At 45.2% G+C, this 17,385-nt stretch overlaps 1 protein-coding gene across 4 annotated transcripts in view; it reads left to right on the top strand.

Annotated features, from left to right (window-relative positions):
* Window positions 1-14,625, top strand: part of Tsc22d3 (TSC22 domain family member 3) — a 74,466-nt gene extending 59,841 nt beyond the window's left edge. For 2 of the 4 annotated variants that reach the window (XM_045140573.1, XM_004659148.2), the window contains exons 3-4: window positions 11,961-12,012; window positions 13,127-14,625. In XM_045140573.1, coding sequence (XP_044996508.1) covers window positions 11,961-12,012; window positions 13,127-13,357 — 283 coding nt within the window. In that variant the 3' untranslated portion in view covers window positions 13,358-14,625. Of the gene's footprint in view, window positions 1-10,894; window positions 11,268-11,461; window positions 11,624-11,960; window positions 12,013-13,126 lie in introns of those variants that run through there. The other 2 variants (XM_004659149.2, XM_004659150.2) reach the window with 2 other exon arrangements.
* Window positions 14,626-17,385: the final 2,760 nt, after the last annotated feature.

Raw genomic sequence — 17,385 nt, 5'->3', positions numbered from 1 at the left:
CTTCACAAACCCATTGTCTACTGGATGTTTCCATGACAAAGTCTGCTGCTCTATTAACATGTCCCTTGTCAACCGGCTCTGCCTCTCTGACAAGGTCCTCCTGGTTTTCATCTACCAAGCATTTTCGGTAGTCTCAAGTCCTTGACATGCTACTCAAAGTAACCCTGGCAATTGCCAGAGAAAATCACTAGGAGTCTGAACTCTTAGTGTGGCTGAACAGAGAAGAGGGGATGGAAAGAAGGCCCCACCAGTTTCTCCTTGGCCCAAATAAGCTGGTAGAGGGCTGTGACAGATAAACAACATGTTTATCTGCCATATTCTTGCTCTTGTCTACTCCCTGAAAGGCTATGGGTCACCATAATTTCAAGAGGGTAGGCAGTGAGGATGGGGTGGTAGTTGCCTGCCTCAAGTTGCCTCTTGGCTTATGGGTGAGACCTCAGTTCTTGCTTCTAAGATACATGGAACAAGGGTAAGACAGAGCAGGCCAAAGGAAGAAGGACAAACACATGGCACAGAGAAATGTCCCCATATTAAATAAAATGGAAAAGACTGTTATTGTTTCCTTGCATTACAAACCTCTGGGGCTAAAGCAGTTTCAAAATCAATTCTGGAGCTGGAGGGATGGCTTAGCGGTTAAGGTATTTGTCTGCAAAGCCAAAGGACCCAGGTTCAATTCCCCAGGACCCACATTAGACAGATGCCCAAGGGGGTGCATGCATCTGGAGTTCATTTGCAGTGGCTGGAAGCCCTGGTGCACCCATTCTTCCCCCCCTTCCCCCCCCCTCTCAAGTAAATAATTTTTTTAAAAAAAATCAGTTCTAGCATTGTCAGCCACAGTGTCAGAAGATTCCTAGGTTGTACAGAAATCTCAAATTTTGTGGCTACTACACTCCTGGTGGACAATGACCTGAGGTCAGGATGGGAGTAGAAAATCTGAGTCCTGGGCTGGAGAGATGGCTTAGTGGTTAAGCGCTTGCCTGTGAAGCCTAAGGACCCCGGTTCGAGGCTCGGTTCCCCAGGTCCCACGTTAGCCAGATGCACAAGGGGGCGCATGCATCTGGAGTTCATTTGCAGTGGCTGGAAGCCCTGGCACGCCCATTCTCTCTCTCTCCCTCTATCTGTCTTTCTCTCTGTGTTGGTCCCTCTCAAATAAATAAATAAATTTTAAAAAATTATTAAAAAAAAAAAGAAAAACTGAGTCCTGCCTATAAAGTGAAATAATGTCCAGAAGTGGGAGTAGTATGGTCCCCCTAATTCCAAGCTCCTCTCCTGCAGCTAGTTCCTGAAATAAATCTTTTCCCAAGAACTAAGAGATAGGGAGAACTTTTAGACTTACCACAGATCTTAGACTACTGTGAGAAGCGCAATTTTTTAAATTAGTTTTGTAGTCAGTGAATACAGTCAAGTTGGTACCATTGTTAGCCTCCTCCCTGTCCTCCCCTTCCACATGGACCCTCCTTGTTAGAGTATATGGGTCATGCATGGGGTTAGCCACAAGTTATGGGTAGGAGGAAATGTCTCTGTGTATCATGACCCAATGTGTGGCTCTGACATTCTTTCTGCCCCCTCTTTCGCAAATTTCCCTGAGCCATGTTGGGTTCACTTAAGGTTTGCTTCAGTGATGAAGTCTTGGGAGCATCTCTGTCTATCTCCTTCACTGTTGTGCTGGTATCAGGTTCACCAAGAAAACAGCACTCTTGCTTGTTTCTCCAATTATCCTTAGTTTCAGCTGGGGCCCTTTTGAGGTATGATGGGGTGGTTCTCTCCTTGGATCTGCATGGATCTGAAAAAGAGAAGCAGATTCTCCCATGGAGAGTAAAGTTATCACCAGATAAATGGGATAACCATTATGTTTTTAGAGGTATAGGCCCTCTTGTAGCCCACAAGTGATGGTAGCTTGAAAATAGAGAGTGGGCTCATTTTTGGATATGGTTCTGACTTGTTTCCCAGCTCCAGCTATGGGTCCCTTACCACTGAGCAGATCAGTTACCCAAATCAAAAGCAGTTGGTTTCCCACCATGGCTGTGTGCCACTATTGCACTTAAGAAGCACAATTTTTTTTTGTCATTAACAGGTTTATTCATTTAAAAATTAGACAATAAAGAAGTATTGCCCAAAGTCACACATACACTGAGCCAGTTACCAAGATTAGGATAAGAATGAAGCATCCAGTTTTCTGTCCTTTGACAACAATGCTGAGGTTGCCATATCTGCCCTTGAACCACATTGGCTTCATGAACTATGTCAAGTCTCTGCTGTATTGGTTACACTTATTGTCTTAATTTTCAATACTATATACCCTCTATTTATATCCACATATATCCTTTGTTACATCACCTTCACACAACTGTTTCCATTACCATGTCACTTACAGTTAGCATGTTTCATGTTGATTACATGTGCCCTACTGGTTTTGTACTATTGTGGTAGCATATACCACCCTGTTTTTTGCTGGCCTCTCTGTAGAGGGACTGAACATTTCTGTCCATTGTGATGTGACACACATAACTTCTCAGTAAGAATATGCTCCCTGCTCCTTCACTGTCATGGTTTACTGTGCAACTAGCTTTGTCCAACAGCATGATGCAGAGAGTTGTCAGTCATCCTGAATTTAGTGCAATGTTCCCTGCACTGGACCAAATAAGGGCTCATCCTTCAGAGTGGATCTGACACCACAGAAGGCCATAGCCAATCTACAACTGGCATATTATGTGAGCATTAAATGAATCTTTGTAGATGTATACCACTGAGATTATTCAGATGTTTGTTACTGCAACACAGTATAGCCAATTCATAGAGAAGCCATGTTAGTTCCAGAAACATGTCTCCCACTAACCCAAAACTGTGTTGATTCAAATGCACAATGATGTTTATATATAGTGCAATGATATTGTATTCTTTTTTAAAAATTTTGGGCTGGACATGGTGGTGCACGCCTTTAATCCCAGCACTCGGGAGGCAGAGGTAGGAGGATTGCCATGAGTTCGAGGCTACCCTGAGACTACATAGTGAATTCCAGGTCAGCCTGAGCTAGAGTGAGACCGTACCTCAAAAAAACAAAAAGAAAAACAAGGTTGATATTGTGTATATGTAAGTACAATGATTGAGATGGGGAGGTAATATGATGGAGAATGGAATTTCAAAGGGGAAAGTGTGGGGGGGAGGGAATTACCATGGGATATTTTTTATAGTCATGGAAAAATGCTAATAATTTTTTTAATTGGAAAAATAAAATAAAGAAATAAATTTTTTAAAAAATTAATTTTTTGATTAACAACTTCCATGATTATAAAAAATACCCTATGGTGATACCCTCCATGCCCCCACTTACCCCTTTGAAACTCTACTCTCCATCATACCACCTCCCCATCTCAGTCAGTCTCTCTTTTAGTTTTGATGTCTTGATCTTTTCCTCCTCTTATGATGGTCTTATGCAGGTAGTATCAGGCACTGTGAGGCCATGGATATCCAGGCCATTTTGTGTCTGGAAGGAGCATGTTGTATGGAGTCCTGCCCTTCCTTTGACTCTTACATTCTACATACAGATATTGCAGTACTGAGCACTGCAGTCATTTCTTTCCATCACCATGATACCTTCTGAGTTGTCCCAAGGTCACTACCATCTGAAAAGAGAAGATTCTCAACCAAAAGTGAGAGTAGCATTAATATAAGGGTGTGAACACTAACAGAAGTGCTTACTGGGCAGTTTGATAAGCATAGTGTATACATTTGGCCAGACAACAGCAGACGTTACACATCTAGGGCTCATGACTACCTCTGTTTTAAGTTTTCAGTATTAGGGATGTATCCCTTTCCATGGAGCAGGCCTCCAGTCCAATTAGAGGGCAGTTGTGCTACTATAACAGATGTGCTACTATTGCACCATTGGCTCATTTGGCCTGGCTGGCCAATTATAAGGCTTGCAGTGTCCACTAATGAGTATCTTCACTGGTGATTTCTCTTTCTCCCATTGAACTACATGCAGAATGACTTCTTCCAGCTTTCTGTCAGCTGGTCTTCATGGAGGAGGTTATCAGCTCAGTTCCAGCGAGATTTCTCAGTGGCCTTGCAGCCTAAGTATATGGTGTCTTCAGCAATAGGGTCTTACCATCTATTCCTGGTGGGAAACCAAGGGCCTTGGCAATGGCCTATAATGTTTTGGGGACATCAGGGATCTCCCTGGCCAACAACTCACTGGAAGATATCCCATCCTTGGCACTGAAAATTTTCTAGCAACAATCTACAGCTCCTGAGTGTTCCATTGTCCAAAAAAGTAGGTTACATATGTTTTATTTATATACTCTTAGATTTTGATTTTAATTGTATTACTAGTTCACTTTAAAATTTTCTCTGGCCGGGCGTGGTGGTGCATGCCTTTAATCCCAGCACTTGGGAGGCAGAGGTAGGAGGATGGCTGAGAGTTCGAGGCCACCCTGAGACTACATAGTTAATTCCAAGTCAGCCTGGACCAGAATGAGACCCTACCTCAAAAAATCAAAAAAAAAAATTTCTCTGAAATAAGGCTTTTGCTTTGAATAAACTTTCAGTAAACTGAACTGATTTGAATTGAATGTTAATGGTGAGAAGGGGCCGGTGATTCTATTTGCCAAAGTTAATTTTTCAAATTGTTTTGAAGAAAATCTAGCTCACACTTATAGATGAATATTGGAGAGGGTGGAAAATGAGAAGAGGACTTGGAAAACTTGTAGAGGGTAAATTTTGCCAGCTGCAAGGCATAAAGGGAAGGGGAACATTCATAAATATTGACATAAGGTTCATGAAATTTAAGATCCACTGAGCTTAAACTGCATTCCTGGGTAAATCACCAATACTTCTAGTCCTGCTTAGATCACCAGTAGAACCCCTCCAAATAGTTCCATAAGTAGCCGTCAAAGTTGGGCATTGCAATTGATTTGACAAAGAGCAGTTCTTGACTTTTGTGAATGAGGGTGGGGGGCAGAATCATTAAAATGGGGTTCCGTTCTGCCTGCCATCCCTAGTGTCATTCAGAGATTGTTTGTGAAGCTTACATGGGACCCAGTCCAGAAAGGAGCTGAAAGGCACGATTCATTGCTCTTGCCATCACCCAGTGCCAGGGAGTGCCTCAAATCATTTGCTAGAACTGCTTCTCCAAGAGAGTAACCATCTCTCCACCAGGATTCTCCTTGGCTTCACCACCATCATTGCCTTCTGCATTTCCATCTGCATCCTCCTCCTCATTTTCATGACCCTCAAAGTCAGAGCTCTGGGCCCTGGCCATGCAAGGCAGTTCACATGATCCACAGAGAACAAGGCACTTTCTCTGTCACCGTCTTTCCTTCTCGCTTCCCTCCTTCTGGACTTTGGGGATTTTCCATGAAGCCAAAATAAGAATGTAACTGACAGTGGCCTTCCTGTCTATAGTCTCCCACATTGGAGTGGAACTAGAGGGGAAGAGAGAAGATAAGAGAGAAGCAAGGACAGATTAAACCATGGCATTTCAGCCTCCATATTCCCCCAGCCTCTTCAGAAAAAGGGACAAGTAAGTAATTAGAACTAGACAGAGCTTCAGATGAAAGGGGGGTATGGTGGAGGAGTAAGTGGGGAGGGATATTTTTCAACCTGTCCCATTAACACTGTACTAATGCTAGGGCGCTCAATATCCTTTTTGTATTTCCTTTTCCAGCTCCTAACCCAGTGTTTGTTTTGTGGCTGCTCTCACATCATTTCTTTTTCCACTTCTCCTGACACAGGACCCTGTGTTTTGCTGGTAATATTGCCGAATCCTTGGGTGGAACATTCCCTGTAAAAAATAAGGAAGACTTGCCTATAAATAGTTTCCTTCTAGCTGTGTGGTACACAATGCTTCAAGTGTGACAAAAAGGGAAGTGAGATGTTCCCTGTCCCTGCCTCCCGCAACATACTGCACCCACCCAAGCCTGTTCCCCTCCCCTTGTCAGCATGCTGAGATCCTATATGATGCTTCTGCTAACCAAACTTTGCCCAGTTACCAGTTCACCATTCTGTGTGAAACCTGTGCACCAGAAGTTATTGTTCTGATGAGTGGCTTCTGAAGTAGAACAGACTTATTGGAATGCCAAGACTTTCTTCCAGCTCAAGAAGAATAAACTGGCCTTCAGGGCCTTCTGAAATGAGGCAAGCTGGCTTCATCCTCATTACAACACCCTCCATTAGAAGGTCACCTCTGAGAAATTTAGGGTCAGCTATGTTTGTTCATGACAGTTCCCCATGGCCTCTTGAGCTATGAGTGAGAACTGGTGAAAAGCTTGACTCATCAGTAGGTGCTGCTGGTGTGCTGGCCCTGGATTTAGGATGCATTCTATGTTGTGGGATGTAAGAAGGGGAGTGGAAACATTTGCAAATGGTGATATTGTCAGTCTGTTGAATCCCTGGGCTACAGCTTCCTGTACTGGGTCTACTACACAAGACACAATATCTCTATGAGTCTTAAAATCAGCACATTTAGAAATATTGGATAGTAGATAATGTACAGCACAAACTTCCAAGTACTACATGACTTGGTGCAGCAGTTCTTGGCTGAAGAATTTTCTGGTGAGCTGAGGATTAAGCAGAAAACTCTTTAGATTCTCCTCCTCCATCTCCCTCTTCCTTGTCTTCCTTTTTACAACTTGAGATCCAGTCTTTCTTTGGTAATAGAAGCCATGAAGTCTAAAGCTAATCACCCCCTACACAACAGAACTATGGATATAGAGGAGAAAATTGACCTAAATGTGGGGGAACCCAGGACATCTTTTTAACATTGTCCTTGTGGGGATGGATGGATGGATAGATAGATAGATAGATAGATAGATAGATAGATAGATAGATAGATAGATAGATGATAGGGAGAGAGAGATATAGATATAGATTAGATAGATACAGATACAGATACAGATACAGATACAGATACAGATACAGATACAGATACAGATACAGATATAGATATAGATATAGATATAGATATAGATATAGATATAAAGATGGGTCTCACTATAGCCCAGGCTGATGTGAAATTCACTATGTAGTCTCAGGCGGACCTCGAACTCATTGCAATTGGTGATCCTCCTACCTCTGCCTCCCAAGTGCTAGGATTAAAGGTGTGTGCCACCAAACCCAGCTTCTAAAGTTGTTTTTAAAAAGAATTATTAAAAAAAAAAAACTACTTTGCCGGGCATGGTGATGCATGCCTTTAATCCCAGCTCTAGGAAGGCAGAGGTAGGAGGATTGCAGAGATAGCAGGATTGCTATGAGTTCAAGGCCAGTCTGAGACTACACAGTGAATTCCAGGTCAGACTGGAATTCCCTAAAGTTGTCTTTTTATAAAAGCTAAATCAAAAAAAAAAAAAAGCTAAATCCTCATGTGAACTTGTTGTCTTGTTGACTTCATTACAAAAGTGGGGCACAGCAAGAACAAGAAAAATGAGGGACTTAAGTAAAGATGCAAGTATGTGGGCCCCAGAAACTTGACATTTGACTGGACTGTGATTGTTATTCCTATTCCAGGATTTCACACCTCATTTGGAATATTGTATACCCAAGGTTTACATATTTCTTTCTAGATCCACGTGGTTGAATTAGTATTTCCCATTTCTCAAACAGACACAAGTTTCTTTGAGGGCTTCTTTGCTATGTTTTGAACTGATGTGAGCAAAGATATGGCCCCCTTCTGCAGGTTGTAGAACAGTTAGGATAGGTATTTTTCCAATCCTCAAGTGTTGGAGAAACTGCTATATTTGCAGAACTCAAAGTCTGCCTCTGGACCTCTTCAAATAGTAGTACTGCTGTCGTCCTAAGAACACTTCTCTTGCCTACCTCCTTCTGCTTCCTTAATACTTTGATACCTCCAGCTCATACCTCCAACTACCTCAATTCATTCATACCAACCTCTGCTCTTTCTGACAACCTACTCCCCGACCCACAAGTACCCATAAGTTAGCATAGTGGAAACAAACTTTGTTTCTAGGTCCATTAGGTTTGGACTAAGTCCACGTTTATTAACCACCTTGGGCAAGAGAGCAAGACCCTCAGTTTCTTCATCTTTAAATGATGGTGACAATGCCTACACTGCAGGGTTGTGGCACAACCGGGGCAGCGTCTGCTCATAGCTAGTGTTCCATGGTAGCTGTTATGGTCAGTGAGTCTCAAGCGCAGCTTGTTTTTTGTTTGTTTGTTTTTTCAATTGACATATAATTAGTAAGCAATTGCATATTGGTAAGCAAAGCTATTCTCTTTCCCTTTCCCTCCCCAAATATCTAGATTTCTCTGCCTCTGCCTGGACATAAGGGAATCTGTATTACATCAAATGGCTGTTTCACTTCTGTCCTCTGCCTTATTTTCACGGTGGTGTTTTGCTCTTGCCATTCTACCTTACTTCTTCCTTCCTACCTTCTCACCATCTCCTTTGGAATCTTGGGGTGAGTGGCAAGAGTTTGGGAAAATTCACAAGAAAGTCCTGGGTTGCACCCAGGGTGGATTGATAGATCAAGCAATTCCAATATCAGCCAACTCCTGATTTTTTTCTTGTTCCTCACATAGCATTTTTGACTGCACTTTGCCCTGTCTACTGCATGCAACTTAGTGCAAACATCAAGTCCAAAGAACCCAAAGATATCAGTGTCCTGAGGTTGGCATTATCTATCACCTAAAATGAGATGAAATGGGCTTGTGCACCAGGTTTGCAACCTTTTGCAACTACAATGTATTGTAGGCCACTGAAAACACAGCAGTGGAGCTCCACTTGATAGCCGAAATGGTGACTGTTCAGTGGCCTCACTGTACCCAAAGCCAGGAGGAAGTCAAGGCCTTCCAAAAGGGCTTGGCTAGGGCCTTGGCTAGGGTGTCAGTGCCAGGTACCTGTTTAAGAGAAATATCCTGAAGCAAATAATTACCTTCTTTGCTGATAAGAGGTCCCAGTACTTTTCCAATAGCATGATTGCATTAGGATATTTCTTTGGACCACAGCCTGTGGCGCAGATTCATGGGTACTTGCCTTAACTTCATGCAACGATTGTATATGTGGTGGAACCCAATGTTCCTCTCGTCCCAGGTTGGTGTAAACAGTATTGGTTGTTGCATCACCTATCCCTTTCCCTGTCCAGGTTGCTCTTTCTGCCTGCAATTCTGACAATCTCCACCAGATGGCCTCGTTTAGGAACGAGCAGGAGGAAAGGACTTGAAGCCTCCTATACTTTTTCTTTTTTAAAGTTTAAGCTGGAAGGAATGGAAATACATTTTGATGGAAATATGTATAACTCTTATTAGAGTGTAAAATCACTCCATTTCATTATGGATTAAAGTGGCGTTCCCATGAAGTATCCTACAATGTTATATGTGTGGCTGGACCTATAGTAAGTAACTGGACACTCAGATCCACCATCTTAGTTTCTAAAAGAAAACAGGAAACATAAACTGGCAAAGAACTATGCATTTTATTTATTTTATTTATTTAATAGAGAGAAAGAGGGAGGGGAGAGAGAGAAAAAATGGGTGCACTAGGACCTTCAGCAGCTGCAAATGAATCCCAGATGCAAGCACCACCTTGTGCATCTGGCTTACGTGGGTCCTGGAGAAAAGAACCTGGGTCCTTTGACTTTGCAGGCAAATGCCTTAACTGCTAAGCCATCTCTCCAGCCCAATTTTTTTTTTACAGTTTTTTTTTTTTTTTTACACTTTGCTCAGTCGGGAGGAAGGGTTTGAGTTTCTCCTCTTCTGCTTCTCTTTATCATTTCATATTTCATAAGAATGATAAAACAAGGGCTGAAAAAAAACAGGAAATATGCATGTGTACCTGTGAGACTCTGTGAGAGGAAGGATCCCCTTGGCACCAATGCTCCAGATTCTCAGCATGGGACACCTGGAGAAACCCTAATGCCCTAGTTTATTGCCTCGGGGCTGGTTTATAGCGTTTATACATCCCTAAGAGGTATTTTCCTGGGATAGTTTATACATAACTTTAGTTTGTAGTTTTCTTATCAGTTTGTTGTTTATAAGAACCAAGTTTGGATATATATATAGATAGAGAGAGAGATAGGAGGAGGAGAGGAGGAGAAGAGAAGAGAAGAGAAGAGAAGAGAAGAGAAGAGAAGAGAAGAGAAGAGAAGAGAAGAGAAGAGAAGAGAAGAGACGCGACGCGACGAGACGCGACGAGACGAGACGAGACGAGACGAGACGAACAGAAAAGGGCTGACATTTGTGGGCACTCCAGTACCAACTCCCATGCCTTGTCTCCTCTTCACCTCTTCTGTCACTCACCTACTTCCCCTCACCTGAGTTCCTGGAGCCCCTCTCCCCCTTTCACATGTACACACATATTAGTGCAGATCTGTACACTTCTATGCACACCGCCTTTCTGTGTGTGTGTCAGAGACTTCCGCACCTGCAGGTCCCAAGAAAGGGATGAACTGGGTAGGTTCTGGAACTGGGGCAAGCTGATGAGCGGCTGGCTGAGTGAGTATGCAGGTGAAAATACATATGCAGGAAAGACACTGAGAGGGCACTTAGCTGGAGAAGGTAAGGTTCCTCATAGTGGGGATGGAGAGTGACACGAATGTCCAGAGAGTGACACGAGAGCAATTGCAAAGCCATCAGAATATGCTGACTGGCACCTGAGGAAGAACTTATAAACGCAGCACTGCCCTCTACTGAAGGCTTTCGTCTCCTGTTAGAGTATTTCTTTCTTTCTCTAGAAATCAGCTCCAGTTTGGTTTTGACCAGACTCCGGAGTCCTCTTTGGAGATGCCAGTTGGCAAAAGAAAGTGCTGAACTGTTTACAGTCCCAGCCTAAGGTTCAGGGAGGGGATGTGGTTAACTGGGCCACAAAGCCCGATACAGGACTCATTTGCATGGCCCCTGACGCCATGTGACGCAGCTGACTCCTCCTATATAAAGAAGCAGGAGCCGAAATTATCTCAGAGTCTGGGTTGGACTGGCGGCTGTGGAGTTTGTGACATACTAGGTGACACCCCTCAAGTCACTTCCCTTCAACTCCAGCTGGAAGCGCCTGCCTGGCTTTGGGTCGGCTCTGCAGCATTCGCCCCCTCCTAGCCCCAGGGCCAGACTCCAGCGCAGAGCCCAGCCCGTTGCTGCGCGCTAGCAGCCAGCTCCCAGCCCGCCCAGGCCAGCCACAACTACCAGGCAACTCGAGCCATGAACACCGAAATGTATCAGACTCCCATGGAGGTGGCGGTCTATCAGCTGCACAATTTCTCCATCTCCTTCTTCTCCTCCCTGCTTGGAGGGGATGTGGTGTCCGTTAAGCTGGATAACAGGTAACTACTGGACCCAGTTCCCACGCTGAGCTTAGCTGGGGTGCTGGTGAGGGCTGGGCTCGGAGGTGGATCTCCGAGCGAACCGTGCGCCGCCGGTCCCCGTTCCCCGCGGTGTAGCATCCTGGGAAGGGGCGGGGGTAGGGGACGCAAGAAAGGGGGGGTCACCGCCGCGCTGGGATCCGCCGTTGGAGCGTCCCTGCGGCTGCTGCGCCGTGAGAACAGCTGCTGCAGCCGCAGTCGCAGCCGGAGGCAGAGGGGCTCCGGGCTAGGGTTGGGCTGGGGGCTGGTTGTGCACCGCTGGGGAGGCCCAGAAGCTTGCAAGCCGAGAAGAAATTCTTAGCTAGGTTCGGAGCCCGGTAGGTTTGCCCTGGATCTTCTGGGCCAGCATTAGAGACCTTCCTTGGCCGCGCGCCCCATTGTTTGCAAATCCCCAGAACAGGCCATGCTGGCTCCGGCGCCACAGCACCCGCGCGCCTCTCCATTTGGTTACGCTTCAGGGCGGCGTCCGTCCGCGATTAGCTAGCTTATGTATGGAGGTGCATCTTCCTATAAGGGCCAGAGCTGGGGATTGAAGGAAAGACTGCTTGGAACTCCAGGCCAGGGAGGCAGGAGAGAGGAAGAGCCCTGGCAGATGCCTGGTACTTCAAGTGGAACCGAGTAAGTAACGGATGGTTTTGTTTTTTGTCTTGGCAGTGCCTCTGGAGCCAGCGTGGTAGCCCTAGACAACAAGATTGAGCAGGCCATGGTGAGTGGCATCACTGCGTCATTCCCATCCCCTGACTTAGGTGGTGCTTATGTAACTCTTCTCAGGATTGAGGGGGTGGGTTCAAAGGCCTTTAAGCCAAAACCCTGGGGAACATGACTGCCCAATTCCTATCCTCCTTGGAGACCTTAGGTAGGAGTCCAGTTAGTAGGACACCTTCTAGAGCATTTCCAATCTGCCTTGGCCAGACTTCCTTCTAACCTTTCCTCCACCCTGATGTTTTGCCGCAACCTCTGGCTCCCTCCTTGGTGGTTGCAGGGTAGGAAGCTGAGACTCTTGCATTTGTCTGCCTTCCGCAGTTGGCAGGGGCCAGAAAAGCTCATTGGATGCAACTGCACTGCAGTGCCTCTGCAGAGCCTGGGCTGGGGTCAGGAGTTGGGAAGAAACAGAAGGCAAAGCACCCCACCCTTTGCCTTACCTGCTTCTTACCATGTAGAGGTCACACTTCACCAAGACCCCAGAATACTGCAGATGCCTGGACTTCCATGCACGTAGAAGTCCCTCAAATGTGTCCTGGAGCCTAGTATCACAGTTCCCTGCCACTAGTACAGTCATGAAAGTCAGAAAGAATGCAGCAACCTATGCCCCCCCCACCCCCAGAGCAAGGGTCTTGTGTTCTGTATCCCCAAGCTGTTAGACAACTGCAACTCAATATACTGGGGTGATGTGTGGAAGTGTCAAAATAGATAGCACCTTTTAGGAGATGTCTATTTTATATGCTTGATGATTTGTTAAGCAGACAAACATTATGGGGTACACAGCAGGTACACCCCAGCCCCCCTGGATTTGTGTTAGCAGCAGGGCCAACCAGCAACTAGCAGAAGTCTTACCACAGTGATCTTGAAAGTCATTAGAAACTTGGAGGCAGGAACCCATCAGATTCAAAACTGGGCTTCCAACACTAACATGGCCCAAATCCTACACCTTTCCTGAGCAATGGTTTTAGTGCTTCAGACAATACAGGATGAGGTACTGGGCTGCACAGCCTGTGTACTGAGAAAAGGTTGCAAGATGGTAACATAAAGGCCGGTTATCCTGTCCAGGGTAACTGTGCTGCAGAGGGACCACGATGGCTAACAGTTTTGTTCCATGGCAGGATCTAGTGAAGAATCATCTGATGTATGCTGTGAGAGAGGAGGTGGAGATCCTGAAAGAGCAGATCCGAGAGCTGGTTGAGAAGAACTCCCAGCTGGAGCGTGAGAACACCCTCCTGAAGACCCTGGCGAGCCCAGAGCAACTGGAGAAGTTCCAGTCCAGGCTGACCCCTGAAGAGCCAGCACCTGAATCCCCACAAGCCCCAGAGGCCCCTGGTGGTTCTGCGGTGTAAGTGGCTCTGTCCTCGGGGTGGGCAGAGCCACAACTTGTTCTACCTAGTTCTTCCCAGTTTGTTTTTGGCTCCCCAAGCGTCATCTCACGTGGAGAACTTTACACCTAACATAGCTGGTGCCAAGAGATGTCCCAAGGACATGGCCACCTGGGTCCACTCCAGTGACAGACCCCTGACAAAGAGCAGGTCTCTGGAGACTGAGTTGCATGGGGCCTAGTAACCCCAAGCCAGTGAGCCTCACATGCCATCACGCCCCAGGGGCTCTCAGGGCCTGGGCAACTTAGCTGCAGCTGGCAAAGGAGAAAGGTAGTTTGAGATGACATGCCAGTGTGCTCCAGAAAGTATAGGGGTCTGTTTTTCATTTCCATGGACATCTTCCACAGTTTCACCTGACAACGACTGTTCCTATGAAGAAGCCACTTGTGTTTTAAGCAGAGGCAACCTCTCTCTTCTCTCCTGCCTCACACAGGCAGGGGTACAGATGGGAGAGATTGAGCCAAGTCAGCCTTCTGTTGGTTAATATGGTATAATGCATGGCTTTGTGCACAGCCCAGTGTGGGATTACAGCTTTGGGATGACCGCTTACAAAGTTCTGTTTGGTTAGTATTGGCATAGTTTTTCTGTATAGCCATAAATGCATATATATACTAGGGCTAGATCTATATCTTAGTGTAGTGATGTATTCATATACACATACACCTACATGTTGAAGGGCCTAACCAGCTTTGGGAGTACTGACTGGTCCCTTATCTCTTAAAGCTAATTTTTGACTGTGCTCATGTACCAAGTTGACCTAGTTTGTCCTTTAGTTTAACTAAAACTCAAGAAAAAAGGCAGGGAGAGGGGGACCAGCCTCATGATGCGGCCACAGATGCCTTGCTGCTGCAACCCTTCCCCATCTTTCCACTGAAGACATGTGAAGTCCTCTTTTGAATGCCAAACCCACCATTCACTGGTGCTGACTACATAGAATGGGGTTGAGAGAAGAACAGTTAAGACTTCATGTTGTTGTTTGTGGCAAAGTTTGGAGTGAATCACAGATTTCCTCCTGCTGTGGATGAGGGATGGATGAAGGGAGTGAATGGCTTTGATCCCCTGGGGCCTGAGGCATTGATGTGCCCAGGGAGCTTGTATAAGGAAGTTCTGTGACAGTGAACACTTTCCACTTTATGACACCTTATCCTGCTGTATGTCTTCAGGATTTGGACATTGATTTTTCAAATGTAGCTTGAAATTTCAATAAACTTTGATCTTTTTCTAAAAATTAACTTGGTGTCTGAGTATAAATGAACTGGGTGGGAGATGCCCCTCATCTGGTAGAGGCAAGCTGTTTTGCTAACCCATCAAATATTTGTTGAACATCCCACCTCATGCAGTACTAGACCCATGCTACTTCCATGATAGTGTGTCATCTACATAATACCTATATGGAAGGCATGCTCTTATCCTTAACCGGCAGATAAGAAAGCAGAGACTCAAGGAAGTTTAACTAAATTGTCCAAAGCCACACAGCTCTTAGAAGAGCCTGATTCAATCTCCCAACTTTTCTGTTCTGGCCTGCTCTGACTTTCATATGAAAGCTGTAGATTGGGTGACTAAATAATAGCACCAAAAATCAGCTTGAGGGATGATTTGGGAAGGTATCCTCAAGAAAACCTTAAAGAAAAAGGCAGGGTAGACACAAGAAGCAGCAAGGTACGATATAAAAAACACAAGTTGGGCTCTTCCTGCTTCTGAAAATGGCACCGCATAATGTATTCTCCTAAAACAATCTGCTTGTGGCACCTAACCTTGGCAAAGAAGTTAAGGGGGTCCTGGTGAGACAAGGAAGTAAAATGTATGAGCTTGCAAAGCCATCTTTGAGTCTGCTCTCCCCATTCTGTCCAAAAAAAAAAAAAAGATTCCCTTTAATTCTTGCTTCTCCATGGCTACTGAAAGTTTCCTCACAGAACCTTGCCAGCCATGGGTAAGTCCACCCCAGCTTCCCCTCATCTGCCTCTTCTTGGGTTTCCTCATCACTCACCACCCTTCCGTAGCCCCATTTCTCTATTTTCTGCTGTTTCTCTGACTAGAATTTCATGTCTCTTTTACCATGCACTCACTTGGACCCAGCTGTGCCCTGATACTACTGTGTTCAAAAGGGGGACAAGTCACCCCTATTCCAGTGATCTTATTCAATTTTGGCTTCCAGAATCCTTTGAATACTTTTATAAAACCTGATTATTTGTGAGCCACAAACCTCAAGGTGACCATGATGTCTTGACCCCCTCCTTTGTCTAAATGAAGTCAAAATGACCAGCTTCCCTTTCTGTTAGATTCATGTACATTGGCCTATTCTTTTTCAACCACCAAAACCCTCCTGTATGTTGCATGCCTCTGCATTCTGGCTTCCTAAGCCCCAACATCCCTGCCTTCTCCCAGTCTTGCTACTCCTGATGCAAGTTCATTGTTTACACCTGTCAATTTCATTGGAGCATGCAAAGCAGATGGCACAGCTGCTAGTGAAAATATAAAATGTGGGCTGGTGCACACCGTAAGCCCCCAACAGCCATGGCCCCAACTGACCTGGCCCTCCCAGTACTCACTCCCAAGTATTCTCCCTTTCAAGATGAGCTAAGGAACTTTTGGGCTATTCATCTTATCTGCAAACTTCCCCACCTCCAATATCTAGCTGAATAATAACAAACAGGTGAGAAAAAGAAGGGTCTTCAGAAAGAAAGAAGGAACAGAGGAAGAGAAGCAAGGAAGGAAGGGGAGGAAAAATGAAAGGAAAGCTGAGTATGGTAATGCATACCTGTTAATCTCAGCACTTAGGAGGTAGAGACAGGAGGATCAGAAGTTCAAAGCCAGCCTTGGACCACATAGTTTCAGACTAGCCTGCTACATGAGACCCTGTCAAAACAAACACACAACAAAAATAACTGAAAGGAAAGGAATAAAGTAGTACAGCAACACCCAAGCCTCTCTGGTCATCAAGCCCTTTCTAAGTACAAGAAAAGGGAAAAGACTTGTCCCATAGTCAGTTAGTGGTAGCGAGAACAACTTTGTTCCCTAGACAACGCTGCCTAAACAGATACAAACACTGCAACTTCTGAGGCCACAGTGGTTACTAGACCAGATAAGAGGAACTTTAGAGGTTTGTTATTCACATACAGGAGTAGTTTGTTGTTCCACACAGCTTGGTTGGACAAAGGCAGAAAAACATATTGTCCCTAGACTTTCATGGCTTTTGAGGTTCTGGGTTCAGCTGGTCCTGTTGGACCCAGAACAATATCAACAACAAAAATACCCAAGAGCTGCCTCAGTAATCTTCCCAATATGGGCACATCACTTCAATGGGTGACCTCCAATCTAATGTTTCATGGATCCTCTGGACAGCCCTTCTAGCCTGGCCACAAGAGCACTGCTCTGCACCCCCCCCATGAAGGAGGAACATTCTGTTTTCTGCCCTTAGAAAAAGAGGCAATGATGATTTACCTCCATTGGACAGGCAAGAAAACTGAGAGCCAGAGAGCTTTGTGCTGCTCCCAAGGTTCCAACAAATCCCATGAGACAATGATTCTTCACCCCTACCCCCCTTTTTTATTTTTTGAGGTAGGGTCTCACTCTCACTCTAGTCCAGGTTGACCTGGAATTCTCCCCATGTAGTCTCAGGGTGGCCTTGATATCACAGTGTTCCATCTACCTCTACCTCCTGAGTGCTGGGATTAAAGGCATGAGCCAACATGTCCTCCCTTTTTAACACTATACCTCATTTGTTGATTTAGCAGTTGACCTCCTCCAATTCTATAATAGTTGAACTCTGAGTCTTTACTAAGACAGTGAAGGAGGAAAGGAGGAGAGAGAAAGAAAGTAAAAATGATACTCAGTGGCTGAGTTCCATGTGGGAGTGTAAGAACTTGATTACATTTGCCAAAAAAGCATGGTCATGGATTAGAAATCTAGAGCAGTAGTACATATATTCATTAGATAGGATAAGCCATTCTCACACACGTATGCATATATATTGAAAGACATTATGTCATATA

The sequence above is a fragment of the Jaculus jaculus genome, chromosome X (genome assembly GCF_020740685.1).
Source record: "Jaculus jaculus isolate mJacJac1 chromosome X, mJacJac1.mat.Y.cur, whole genome shotgun sequence".
Lineage (NCBI taxonomy): Eukaryota > Metazoa > Chordata > Mammalia > Rodentia > Dipodidae > Jaculus > Jaculus jaculus.
This window is presented reverse-complemented; position numbering and strand designations above follow the sequence as displayed.